We start from the raw sequence: 14,691 nt of genomic DNA on the forward strand, positions 1-14,691 counted from the left end.
ACAGACTCTCTCAGCTATGAGTCATTCAAAAGCCTCTCTCCAGGAAACTTCCATGAAGAAAGAATTACAAACAATAATATCCAGTATTCAAGATCTTTCCATGAAAATGGACAATTTAGAAAAAAATCATGGAAAACATGAAGAAAGAAAATAGAAAGCAGATTGAAGAATTCAAGGAGATAATTACAAGACACACAGACCAGATAACAGAAATTGAAGAATCTCTTAATGAAATAAACGGAAGACAGCATGAAAATGATAGCCAGATTGACTTCTTACTAAAGCAAAACACCGCACTTTCAGATAACGTGGAGGACCTAGAATCAAGGTCATGAAGAAATAACATTAGAATATACGGCATACCTGAAAAAATGGAAGGAAATAACACAATACAGTTCTTGAATGACTGGTTGCCTAAGACACTAAACCTACCTGAATTTCTCTCTTTTGGGATAGAGAGAGCTCACAGGTCATTGTCAAATATGTCTGTGTCAAAAAATCCAAATGCTTCAAGATCCATTACTGTAAAATTTTTATCATCTCAAGACAAGGGCTTAATCCTGAGAACAGCGTGGGCAGGTAATCCTATACAAATTAATGGTCGAAACATAAGATTTGACAATGACTATACCTCTACTATAATAACTAAAAGAAAAGCCTGCATTCCTCTCATTAAAAATCTGAAGAAAGCTGAAATTAAAGCACAAATCATTTTTCCTGCCAGAATTAAAATACATCTATCTGAAGGAATAAAAATATTTAATAATCTTGATGACGCCTCTGAATATCTGAAAAGAATAAGATTTTGGAAAACACTGAAGATATGGACATCTCATTACCTAGTTTAAAAAGGCAGGCAACAAATGGAAAAATGTTATCGATTGATAAAACAAGCAAGAAGCTTAAGGGTAAATAATACAAATGAAGCTCTTCCACAATCCCTTCAAATCCCAAAATTTTTGTGCTACAAATCACCTACATCGGGGAAAAACATACATGTTAAGGTAAAAATCATTTAATATTTATTAAGTATGCTTATTTATTTATTTATTTTTAAATTTATTTGCTGTTTAAAAGCCTTTAATACAAATACGCTAGAATGTTAAACATAGATGTTAAAATTCTAAATCTTCCCTTCATAGAGTGTATTATTAGTTGACAACTACATAGGGGCAATGTAGCAATACCATAGAAATATTGGTTAAAACAAAAACCCCCTTAATTCTGGATACTGTATGTGTATTAGATTATGATGATATAGATCGCTCTGATAAGTGAAATGAAGGCTCCCCATCTCAGTGCAATTAAATGAAAGTGTAGCCCCTTTCTGCATCAGCGGACTTTCTGTCCTGTTAAATGTCATGTTATGCTTGGGTCCTTTTAGAGCTATTGGATATAACTTAATGTGACTTGTACTAAATAGTTTAAAAGGTATTGGAAATTGTTCTTTATCATAATAAGAGAAGATTGTTTTCTTTCTAAGAATCCGTCATGACATGTAAAAATGCATTCTCATACACTTGAGAGGTTTGTGTCTTTACTAAATGTGGTTTGTGGGTCCATCGGAGAGGGAAAAGGAGATGTATTTTCTGATGAAAGCTGGTGGAGTGTGTGTTGTAGGGACAGGAGGGTTTGTATGCTTGATATCAGATACATTGGCCAATAAAACTGATAGTTACAGAGAATTTTATATTTATATAAAATGGGGCAAAGTTGTTTTTTTTTTTTTTTTTTTTTTTTTTTGTACTTCATATACATGCTTTTTGAGTAACATATTCTGTTTTTCTTTTCCCTCACAAAATGCACATCACGAGTATCTCGTGAACAGTTATCATAGCTTGCTGCAGATTCCCTAGTGTGAGCTTTTAACCGACAAAATTCAAATGTTAAAGGAGAAGGAAGGGGGAAAAAAAGGAAAAAGAAGGCTGTTGCCTCGAGACTTCTTGGTCAGATCTTCTTTGTAATACAAGAGACTTATGCATGTACTCTCTCGAAGTCTCTTTTGTCATATGAACTTTGGTTACATAGTCACGTTACCAGAAATCTTCACATAAAAAAAAAGAAAAAGAAAACGGAACAACTGAATGCTTTATCACATACCAAGAGCAAGAAAGAAAAATATATAAAAAGCATAGACATATATAAAGGTCCTTTTTACTAAACCAATGTTGATGCCTATGGTGTTCCCTTCATAATAAGTTTTCTGATGACATGTTTTACAAAGCAGTTTACACTTGATCATTAGTTGGCAGCTGTAGCTAACAGATACAGTGAAAACATAGACTAGGTCATCTGATCCTTTTTGGTTAGCAGAGCAGAAAGCTGCATATGCAATGGTTATAAAGTCACTAAAATACATTATCTATTGGGGGTTAATGTGTTCTTATTATTTATAAAGTAGATTTTGGGGCAGCTATGTATTTTCTGTGCTTTCATCTTGATATCTTCGTCCCCAATCTTATTGATTATATGAGTTGTTGGTTGATGGCAATACTGCTGGATTGGGGAAGCCAAAGCTGCAGACAGACCATTACAATAAATAATAATTCTGTTATAAAAGGGTGAAATAATATATTGGGGCAGGAAAAATTTTGGTTCCAAAGAAAAGGAGACAGTTCTGCTTAGAGAATGATCTTAGTTGTTACTTGATGCTTTTGCCTCACTAGTCAGTGATAGTAGTAGAAGTCTGTTTGGGGGGGGCAGTGCAAAGTGGGGATGGTTACTCTTGACTTATAGTTACTACTTTCATCAGGACATGAGGACAGTTGTTATTTCCAAAGGTAGCCTTTACTTTTTAACTGCTTTTCTAATTAATATTTTACATTATGTTGGATTTATAGTGAATGGTGAAATTGTGATCTACTTAATCCACCTCCAGCTACATAAGTGCATACTACAATCTGACATTTTCACTAATATTCATAAAATATTGAATGTTTTACTGTCTGTAGACTACATTTTCTAGCAAAAAATATATTGCATGTTAACCACTGCCGCTCTAACTGAAAAAATATTGGTAAAATGTGTTAATGTATTTTGTTAAAAAGGACAACTTAAGGGAACACATTATTACTATAACATCTAAAACTGAAGTGTCCTTGAAGGTTAAAAGCTGTGACTTCATTATATGATATTTTTATCAAAATCAAGCTACACTACATAGTTTCTTTAGACTCACATCTTTGGAAAGAAAAGCTAATGTTTTTGATGATTACACAGATCTATATACCTGCATAGATATTTGTGCAACTAAAATATTATCTTCTCATGTAAAAAATTCTCATTAGTACATCTTTATTTTAAATATCTTTAATACCTTAAGAAATTATTTAAGGTTAATTAGATATGTTTTTTTTTTTTTTTTTTTTTTTTTTTAGGGAAAGGAAAAACTGATGATTTTATATCTTATATAAAAGGAAAATAAGCCTATAGGCTATATATTAATATGCTGATTCTATAGTAAATATTAACACTGTTGTGATTTCACAGACAAGTTCATACAGGAATGTTTTGTTACATGATAAATGTTCTTATTTTTATACATAAACTTCTTTACTGAATTCCTAGATAAGTAGGTTTTGAACTAATGTAGTATACTAGATTAAGATCTGTATTAGTATAGAATAGACATAAATGAATATGATATACTATGTCATGATACAAGTTTAAAGACACTGTTCTTAAAAATTTTGAAAATTACATTATCCATGGTAATTGATGTTTTTCCACAATATCTCCTACATAGTAATACCTATTCATCCTGAAGAATTAATAGGTTGTAGTTTGTTGATTCAATAAAATATTAGGTAGTAGCATTAGAGAACGATAGTCTTGAGCACTAAGGATGATAGAGGGTGGTATTGATGGCTTCTTCATCAATCCAGGAACTAGATGTTCCATGGTTAGTTTTGTATATAGTTATATTTTCATCTTCTCTGAACATTACTTGTTAATTAAGTCCAGAATAGTATTTATCCATCAAAAGCTTAAAGTAATCAATGTCTGGGTTTAAATGTCTGTCTCTGAATGCAAATGGTCTTAATAACCCTACTAAAAGAGGAAGGTTACTCAAATACCTAGCATCTAATAAAACTGACATTATATTTTTGCAATAAACGCACATTATTCAGAAAGATCTAGAAAAAATGGCTTTTAAAGGTTATAGTATTCTAGCTGAATCTCATTTCCAAACAAAGAGAAGAGGAACCATGATTTTGTGGAAAAATACATTACCAATACCTAAAATAATTAACAGTTTCTCTGATAAAAATGGTATGTTGTGTCTAGTAGTATTGGAATTGAATAAGAAATATTTTACTTTAGCAAATATGTACTGGCTACCTGGTATTGGTGCTAAATCTGCAAACAAATATTTGGAAATAATAACAGCAAATTCTAAAGGAGATATCATTTTGGCAGGTGATTTTAATTGTATTCTATCATCTAAAGATACCACTAATGTCAGCAATATTAAGATACCTGCATCAGCCAAAAAATTGATAGATTTTGTCTCATTATATAACCTAAAAGACATATACATGATCAAAGAGCAGAGGTCTCTCAATTTTACTCACTTTTCTTATAGATATGGTACACAGATGACTATTGATAAAGTGTTTATATCTGACAGCCTATTATCTAAGACTCAAGATGTAGTGATTACATCATGCCCTCTGTCAGACCACAATGCCATACTATTTAAAATTAAAATTAAACCAAACGATCTTATTCATTGGCAGAGACTACCAGCCTATATTATTAAGATAAAAGGATTCAAAGAATGGTTTATAAAGGAAGTAAACTATTATATTGAACTTAATAATAATAATAACACAAATAAAGTGTTTATTTGGGACTCTTTAAAATCTTATATATATGGGAAAATAAAAACCTGGTATTTACATAAAAGGAAAGAATGGGACAAAGAATTATTAAATCTACAATTGAAAATTGACACTTTAAAAAAGAACTTACACCCCAAAGAATTGGGCTCGAATCTGGAATTAAAACAACTAAATCTCGAATATTTAGAAATTCTTAGTCATAAAGTAGCAATTAATTTAGAGAGGTTAAAATTACAGTCTTATTCATTTAATCCAAAACATATGCATAGATTAGCAGCCAAAACGAAAAGTTTTCACAAGAGTAAACACATAATTTAAATATTAGACACATCTAAACACAATTCAAAACCTTCTTCAGATCTAAAAGATATTTTAGAGATTTTTTGTTCATATCATGAAACAATGAATAAAGCAAATTTAAACTTTACTAATAATAGTTCAAAAATAGAATTTCTAAAAAACAATATAAATAATAAACTTTCTAAAGAACAAAATAATAGATTACTTAAATCAATATCATTAATAGAAGTTAAAGAAAGAATACAAAATCTTAAAAATAATAAAGCCCCTGGTCTTGATGGCATAATAGGTGAATTATATAAAGTTTTCCCTGATTCCGCTTTGAAGATATTAATGAAAGCACTTGAGGAGGTTCGAATAAGTGACAAACTTTGTCCTTCTTGGAAATATTCGCTAATTTCTCCCATTCTAAAGCAAGATAAGGACTCCAAATTTGTTTCATCATATCGTCCTATTTCCCTATTAAATATAGATTATATAATATTTACGTCTATTTTAGCAAACAGATTAAATCAAATGATGCCGACTTTAATAAACAATGATCAAACAGGTTTTATACTGAACAGAAAAGTTCAGGATAATACTATTAGACTTTTAACTTTAATAGATTTTGCAAATAAAAAAAAAAGAATTATCACTCATCAGTCTAGATCTAGATAAAGCATTTGATTCTGTTAACTGGACATACCTATTTATGGTATTAAAAGAATATAATTTCTCCTCAGAAATCTTAAACTTGTTAAAAAAAATTATATGAAGGTTCTATAGCGTATATTAAAATCGGCGCTTTTTTATCTGGCCCACTTCAAATTCTAAAAGGCACTAGACAAGGTTGCCTTTTATCCCACTACTATTTGCATTAGCAATAGAACCATTTGCTAATTTTATAACAAACAATATAAACATAAAAAGTTTTGATGTTAATGAGAACTATTCTTCTAAAATTTTACTCTTTGCAGATGATATCTTATTAACTATTGGAAATATTGATTCATCTATTGATCACATTATCAGATCATTAAAACTCTTTGAGGAAATCTCAAACCTTATATTTAACCAAAACAAAACAGAAACTATTCTCATCAATGAAAAATTGAATAACACTCTATCTAATTACAATAACTTTAACTGGACCAATGATAAATTGAAATATCTAGGGGTTCATATTCTGTCTAAATGGAAGGACACTATAAATATAAATTATAAAATTTTATTAAATAAAATCACAGAATACATTAATAGATGGAAGAAAATGTTCTTTACTATAGAAGAAAGATTATCTCTGATAAAAATGATTCTATTACCAAAAATTATTTTTTATCTTCAAACATTATTGGCTCCTCCTTCTAGAAAACAACTTAAACACATAAACACCATATTAATTAAATTTCTATGGTATCCTCAAAAACCAAGGATTAAATGTGATTGGCACTATAAAAACTGGATTGAAGGAGGGATTGCTTTTCCAAATTTTGAGCTTTATGCTGATGCCATTATTCTTAATATAACAAGTCTGTGGTTAAGTCCAAAATACCATTCAAATTGGAAAAATTTACACAAAACAATACTATTAAGTAATTTTGACAAGTTTTTCAAAAACATATATTGTTCTGAAAATATTAAGCTATTTATAGTTATTAAAGAATTCTTCTTCAACAATGAGCAGGAAAAATCACATCTTATTTCTATAATTAAATATATCTTGCAAAATTTAAAAAAAGTAATGAATAAGAACCTTTTGAACAACAATTTGTCCATTCTAATGTTTCCAATAATCTTAACCAAGGGATGCTTTGATTCCTTTAACATGATGAAAATAAAAACTATGGAAGAAAACGGGTTATTATTCTGGCATCAGTTTTCAGGAACTAATAATATTCATGATATTACCTACCTTTTAGCCAGGTATAATATCTACCAAAATAACTGGTTAAATATTCAAATCTTCAGAGAATTTATTTTAACGGAATTTAAAAAACATCATTTTCCTGCTATAACAGACCTCCCCAAAAAATTATCCATCCTCTTTGGCTTCACCAATATAGGCTATAATAATGGTATCTCATTGTCAAGATTTTACAACATTCTTCAATCAGATCTAATAATATTAGACGACAATTTATGGAAATATATCAACAATTTCAACAACTCCCAAATACATATAAATGATAAAACTTTAATTCTCAGATCTGTTTACCATACCTCTTCTTCCACATATTGGAACATTTTTACATGGAAATTCATTCATAGAAGTTTTATTACACCAAAAAAGCCTCTAGAATAAGCAAGAAAGATTTTAATAGATGTTGGAGATGCGAGGAGCTAATAGATGCCGACTGGGCACATATGTTTTTAGAATGCAGAACAATAACCACATTTTGGATGGAGTTTAAAAATTTTATTAAAGCTTTGTGGTCGGACAGATGCGAGATCTCTGATTCTACGACACCTTTTTAATACACCAATGCCAAGGTATGTTCCACTGAATCAAATGAACCTCCTTTGGACTCTACTTGCTATAGCAAGAAAAACTATTACTAGAAATTGGAAATGTAAAAATAACCTCTCATTTAAGGAATTTATATCTTTTACTAAGATTATTTGTAGTAGGGAATTACAAACAGCTATGTTACACTCCTCAAACAGGACTCATAAACAAATTGCCTGGATAAAGCTTAAAAAACTATTATGTAATCCAACACATGCACAGGAACCAAATGGCAGTAACGTCCAATAACGAAAGGCACCAAGTAGCTCAAAAATCAATACGAACAGCCACGAGGTAATGAAGTATAAAAACAGTTTAATTCAATATAGTAAGCGCTTTCACCCTAAGGCTTCTTCAGACTTTAATACAACAGTGTTAATGCATTTCATAATTTGGGCTTAAATACTCTTCTTTTATGTAAAATGGGTCTTAATTGAATTTTGTCATTCAGCCCAGGAGGTTTGTTTGCCCTACATCTAATAATCCATCTTAACTCACATTCCTGGGTATAGTTGTCAATATCACCCCCTCTAATACTAGAAAATATATTTTGAATAACACAAAACTTAAAGGAATGAGACATTCCTAGAGCTTTACAGTGTTTAGCTAGAGCATTGTGTTCCGATCCTATACGCATGTGATAAACATGCTCCTCACGCGTTCTCTTAGCTGCCTGTTGGTTTTTCCAATATAGAACGTGGTGCATGATATACATCTAGCTAAATAAACCACATTAGTGCTTAAACAGTTAGTCCCTGTGTGAAACAAGAATTCACGTTTAGTAATAGGGTGTTGAAATTTCAATTACAATTCTCTAGCTAGTTGTATTTGGCTTTATAAGTTTATAAGTTAATTTTATGCATGTGCATTTTTGAGGATAAACCAGGTCTATTATGAATTTTATAAAGTCTTATATATTTGTTTTTAAAAAATTTTTAAGAATTTTTAACTATTTATGACGTGTTTGTAACATGAGCCTATCAGCTGCTATTTACTGCTATTTATGTCAGCATTTCATGAATTTGATTAAAGTCTGAAGAAGCCTTCGGGTGAAAGTGCTTACTATATTGAATTAAACTGTTTTTATACTTCATTACTTCGTGGCTGTTCGTATTGATTTTTGAGCTACTTGGTGCCTTTCGTTATTGGACGTCACTGCCATTTGGTTCCTGTGCATGTGTTGGATTACATATTTGGTTTATTTTATTTTTCGTGCAGCTGGAACTTTTTTCCACTTGGGCGTATTTCTACTGGTTTGGATTAAAAAACTATTAGACAAAATGTAATGTTATTGAAGATTTGTAATTATACTCTTGAAAATCAATAAAAAAATATGAGAAAAAAAAAAGAAACAAAATCCCTTCTATAAGTGAATCCAGAAGGGCAACAGATGAAGATGTCAACAGGAGGCACCACTGGCAGAATGATAAGTTAGAGGCATGCTAATGTAAACAGAATGCCAACAACATTTATTCTGTAAAGAACAGGTTGTGCTGATAAAAAAAAAAACACAAATATACTGCTTTATCCATTCTTGAACACTACAAAATAAAATGACCAATTATCACAGATTTTATGGAGGATGATTATTGCCAGTGATTAGTAATTTTTAAAACATTGCTCTGTCAGAGAAGTAAACAGCCATTGCTTTGATACAAAAGATTTCCCACTAAATGATAATTGGCAGACAAAGGAAATATGTAGTACAGCCTATGGTCCTACTAATAAACCTTTGTATTTATGTAATAATATTTGTGTATCTGTTACCAAAAAATAATATATATATATATATATATATATATATAGAGAGAGAGAGAGAGAGATCATATGACATAAAGACTTGCAAAGATACCAACATTTGGTGGAAAATGCATGTGTGTGTGTGTGTGTGTGTGTGTGTGTGTGTGTGTGTGTGTGTGTGTGTGTGTGTGTGTACTAATTTAGAACTGTTATATTAGTGCATTACCCAAGGCTGTAACACTGCTAACATTTTCACAAAAAAGCAGATCTACTGCAATGGCTGTGTTAACATGAACTTTCTTAAATATTTCAACCCCAAAAGCCTCTTAACAGACCCAGTAATGTTTTCAGAGACATCTGGGATCACATTAAAGAACAGTATTTCAATTCCAGAGAGATCTATCTAATAGTCTAAATGTGTGACCTAGGTTTTACTGGGCTCTTATCCAATGGCCAGGTGCTATCTGGTAGTTCCTTTCTCATGGAAAGACTCACCATTGCTCTTAGAGTCATTCCCAAATAGAATAATATTATGAGGTTCTAATCTGATAAAGTGCAATATCAAGATCGCTAATGGCTGATAGAATCAATAAGTAATGACCAGTATGCTTAAAGACTTCTGCATGAAACTATGCATGCAGTTTTCACCCACTGGACTAACATTTGTTTTATACCTTCTGCTAGAAAGTAAAGATGATTTTGAAAGTAAATGTTCTAAAAAGATCAGTTAGCTGTCATCTATTACCCAGTAGGTCCTACAATCATATAGATTAGTCAATGAAGAAGACAGCGGGTTCTTTTTTTATTTACTGATTTATTTTTTTAAGTCAATGGGTTCTTTGAACCCACTCCCTGATCATTTAGCATTCTCCATGGCAAAACAACTGCAGTCCTTGCTGGTCCGAGCATTGTAGCATATGGGATAGCAGTGGTGAATAGTACAATTATGCAGTCCATAAAACCACACTGCCCAGTGTGCCCATACATTAAGACTGCACTGGTTTATGTTTCTAAAATATATAAGGTTTCTAAGAGAATGTATGAAACAGAAAGTACCTGATTCTGTCAAATTCAGTGTACACAGAGCTTTACCCAGTACAGTTAAACTAGGAAGCAAACCTAAAAGTACCCCTAAGAAAAACAACTAGGGCTTTAGTCAACCTGTCAGAAACACCAGCAGTATATTCTCTCCCATAGAATAGTCACACCGGCCCTCAGAAACTTAACACCAGTAGAAAAACTACAGCTAAGAGTAAAATTGGAGATATATAGAGAAAATAATTAACATGACATTAAGGTAATACTTTGTGCCACAGTAATAGTCAAGTAATTTATTGTGCATACAACTTCTAGCCAAGCAGACTGAAAAAATATAATACATTTCTGATAAAACACACTCTAAATAGCAGAATTTAATAGGCAAATTCAAATACCAGTAAAAACAAAATATTTTCTGCTTTTTTGATGAAGTCTGCATTTAGAAAGCCCGTTATACTCTTTTTAGCACCTGTTCCTCCTGTGTTCCTGTAGCCTTAGGAAAAGGTGCCAGACAAGCAGTGGTTCAACTGAGAAGAAAAACCAAAAGAACCAAGAGACTTAGGGACACAGGTGGACAGTGGTCTCACCTTCGATAACCACATCGCCACAACAGTCAGGAAATCATTCCATGTGGCACACCTCATCACTAAGAGCTTTTCATCCAGAAAAAAGGGGGTCATTGTCCCACTGTACTCATCCCTCATTAGACCCATTATGGAATACAATGCCCCATTTGGTATGTACCTCTCAAGACATCTGCAACAACTGGAAAGGCTGCAAAAATACCTCACTAAAAGAATCACAGACCTAAAGCAGATGCCCTGCACTGACTGCCTTAAAAAACTCCAGCTATACTTTGTCACATATCGTCTACTAAGAGGCGATCTCTGCTTAACATACAAGGCCTTGTCAAACCCAGAACTGTTAGACATGCTACACTTAAAGAAATCCCAAGGATCTAAACCTTGTCATCACAATAAACAAAACATGTTGGAGGGATAGGTTCCTGACCCAGAGATTCCCCAGACTCTGAAATAGACTGCCCATACATGTCAAGCAGAGCGCCTCTTTGGCCCTCTTCAAAAGGAACAGTACAGCTCCAAGGCGGAAATAAACTGGAATCAGACCAATGAATAACAAAACACTTGTTTAATCCAATGAACAATACCAATAAAACGAACAGAAAAACCAAGCTGAATCATTCAAGTGTTACCCTTTTGGGTAACTCGGCATAATATAGTGAAAGCTTGAAAGTCATTGTTTCCTTGTAACTTTTTAAGCTAGATGATAGCTTATTCCACCTGTGGGGAACACTATGTCTGAATTACATACCTCCATTTCTTATATTAGGAGGTGATTTTTTCAAAGGAAACTATGAGTAAATTACTGCTGCCTTGGGGTAACTACCCCTTTAGTAGAATTCTGATGTATGTTCAGTTTATTGTTAGCACCATAATTAATACTGCTGTTTTAGAAAAGACTGCAGGATATCTTTTGCTTCTGTAAAGCGCCCCACTTTGTTAATTCATCTGCATTGTTAGGTTGACACATCATTTACTTTCCATATTTTTTTATTTATTTACTTGGTTGTTTATTTATTCATTTATTTTTTATTAAAACTGGGAATATATCTACATTCTGGATTTTTTGCAGACCTAGTTATTTCAGAATATAGATTTACCTGAGGCTTTCACTTTTTCATCTTTTCTTAATTTAAAAATTCAGAGGACTTATATAATATGATAATTTGTTTCTATGTAGAGTCTAAGCTTACATAATATTCTTCCACTTTTTGATTTTAGCTGAAAATTGTAGAAGATGACTTGTGGATCAGAACATACGGCAGGTTGTTTCAAAAGCTTTGTTCGTCAAGTGCAGAAATTCCTATTGGTATTTATAAGACAGAATCACACGTGTTCTCTACTTCAGAGGTAAGACATATAGATAAAAAAAATCTGAATGTTTTCAAATTTAGAGCATAAATGTATTCAGGTTTTAATTTAAATTAGTATTAAATGTCAGAAAAGAAACACTCTCATTCTGCCAATTTTGGGAAACTAAAATATTTTTGACATTTTTTCAGTCCTCTGTATATACATCTCTAGCAGCACTGCAGTTCTTTGCCTTTAACTTCATTGATTTTGATGGCATTGTTAAACTTTGGGGATAATCCTAATCTGAACTGCAAAGTCACATTAAATTTATAAATAGAAGCCCTATTTCCACTGCTCAAAATAAGCAGCCAGTACCCAGGAGGCAAGTAAGAAACATAAAAGGCACTGCAGTGTAAATAATGCATGTGTGAATGCAGTGTTCCCAGTTATGTTATTCCTATGTGAAGGAACAGGCAGAACATGCAAAGTCCACATATGTACTTTGTTCATTGTAAGCTAATCAGTAGTAGCTGACACAGGGGTGGAGTGATTAGCATTACTGCCTGATAGCAGCTGGTTCTTTACTTTGATATCCTTTGTGGAGCCAGAGTGTCACCCCAGTGTCTGTGTGGGTTTTCTTTGGATGCTTCAGTTTCTTCTTGCTTCCCAAACACATGCTATTGTTGAAATAACTGCAAGTGCGAGAGAGAGGTTGTTTGTTTGTGTGTGTGTGTGTGTGTGTGTGTGTGTGTGTGTGTGTGTGTGTGTGTGTGTGTGTGTGTATGTGTGTGTGTATACCTTTAGTGTCATTCCTATCTAGGAATTTTCAGTTGCCTTTTGCCAACTGAGAGTCTGGACTGGGGAATGTCTTCTGAACTGAATTTATCGGACAATCATGGACTGACATGTTGAATGAGCATAACCAATAGTCAGTGTTTCTTTTTCCACACAGTTTTCCTAGGAATCTAGTTGCCATTTTCCTCTGTATTAGCTTAGCAGACCTCCTTTTCCAGGGTGGTGTGTGCTTGAGATTAGTATAGCCCCTCACATGTACCTTTACCAGTATACTGAGTAAATTAAACTTTGAGGGCTTGGGTTGTACTTTTGAGTTATTCATTCCCTGTGGACATGTATTTCTGCTTTCCCCCCACCATTATTCTCTTCTCCATCTGCATTTCCCCTAGCTGTCTTACCGCTGGAGGTCCACAAGGATCAAAACGTAATAAATACTCAAAAACATATAAAGCCATAAGGTATAATTATATTGCATGTTTAATTCTCCTTCCTCAATCAGTCCCAGGCTCTGTAGCACATTTTTAATTCAATTTCTCGATGTTACGGAGTATGGTAACAGGTCTCAGTTTTTTGCTCCATCAGATGGGAATGAGGGGTACATTGTTACAGAAGATTCCCTCACAACAGGATTAATAAACTATATCTGGTTGAGGACCAGTGAGAAAAAAAAGGTTATAGTTCTGAATGTGTTGGGCAAGTTAACTGCTGTAAAATAAAAAAGTTTATCATAAGGATCACTGAAATAGGAATACAATATGGATTAGAATTAGTCATATGCAGACATAATTTTTTCAGTCTGATCTTTTTTTCAACAAGGAGCATCCTTCTAGCCATGTGTAGATCCCATCTCAAGCCATGGTCATTAGGGGGAGGACAACAAGATAAGGCATGGTATTGTATATTGTTCTCAGTTTTTTATCATTCCTGAGAATAGCTGCCAATCTGCTAGACTTCATTAGTTCATAGGTCACTTACTAGATCTCAGTCTTGAAAGTGATCAGTATCATTTTTTCTATTTAGTTAGTATTATATTTTAATGTAACTCCACTTCCTAATGATATGACAGCAGAATCAACAATTGTTCTTGTGGCCATGAAATGCCCCCAAAACACTTTCAATTTTTTATCTTCCAACGAGTTATGATCCTATTAGTTGCCCTCATTGTGACAACTTCTGTAGATAAAAATGCCTTAACAAGAGCAACAGAAAAAAAAAGACATTTTCGCAACAAATTATTAGAGGGACTTGCTTTACCTTATGTTTCCCAGTTTGTAAATCCTGCTTCTTATCAGACAGCAAACTGACAACTAAACATTTAGAGGGAGGAATGTTATAAGGATAAATAAAAACTCGGGAAGAAATCTGGCATCTTCTATAAAAAAAGATTGAAAAGCTAGAATTTTTTTTTTGAAAAACTTGCAGAGGAAGAAGAGTTTGCAACCAAAATACCCTGAAATGAAAACTCTGTCTCCTATCCAAACATCCAATTCATTTTTAAAGTGTGCAAGTAAATCAGTCTTCCTGATTCTAATTGGAATACAATTCTATCATCTACCAGCTCGGGAACGGATCAAATTTTGTAGTAAATTGGTTCTGCCTGCTGTTATTTCCA

At 32.7% G+C, this 14,691-nt stretch overlaps 1 protein-coding gene across 1 annotated transcript in view; it reads left to right on the forward strand.

Annotated features, from left to right (window-relative positions):
* LOC122790589 (potassium channel subfamily T member 1) overlaps positions 1-14,691 on the forward strand; it is a 1,237,971-nt gene that overhangs the window by 1,025,454 nt on the left and 197,826 nt on the right. The window contains exon 26 of the mRNA XM_044058115.1: positions 12,213-12,341. Coding sequence (XP_043914050.1) covers positions 12,213-12,341 — 129 coding nt within the window. The remainder of the gene's footprint in view (positions 1-12,212; positions 12,342-14,691) is intronic.

Source organism: Protopterus annectens, chromosome 16.part0 (genome assembly GCF_019279795.1).
Source record: "Protopterus annectens isolate FY-2018-M chromosome 16.part0, PAN1.0, whole genome shotgun sequence".
Taxonomy (NCBI): Eukaryota; Metazoa; Chordata; order Ceratodontiformes; family Protopteridae; genus Protopterus; species Protopterus annectens.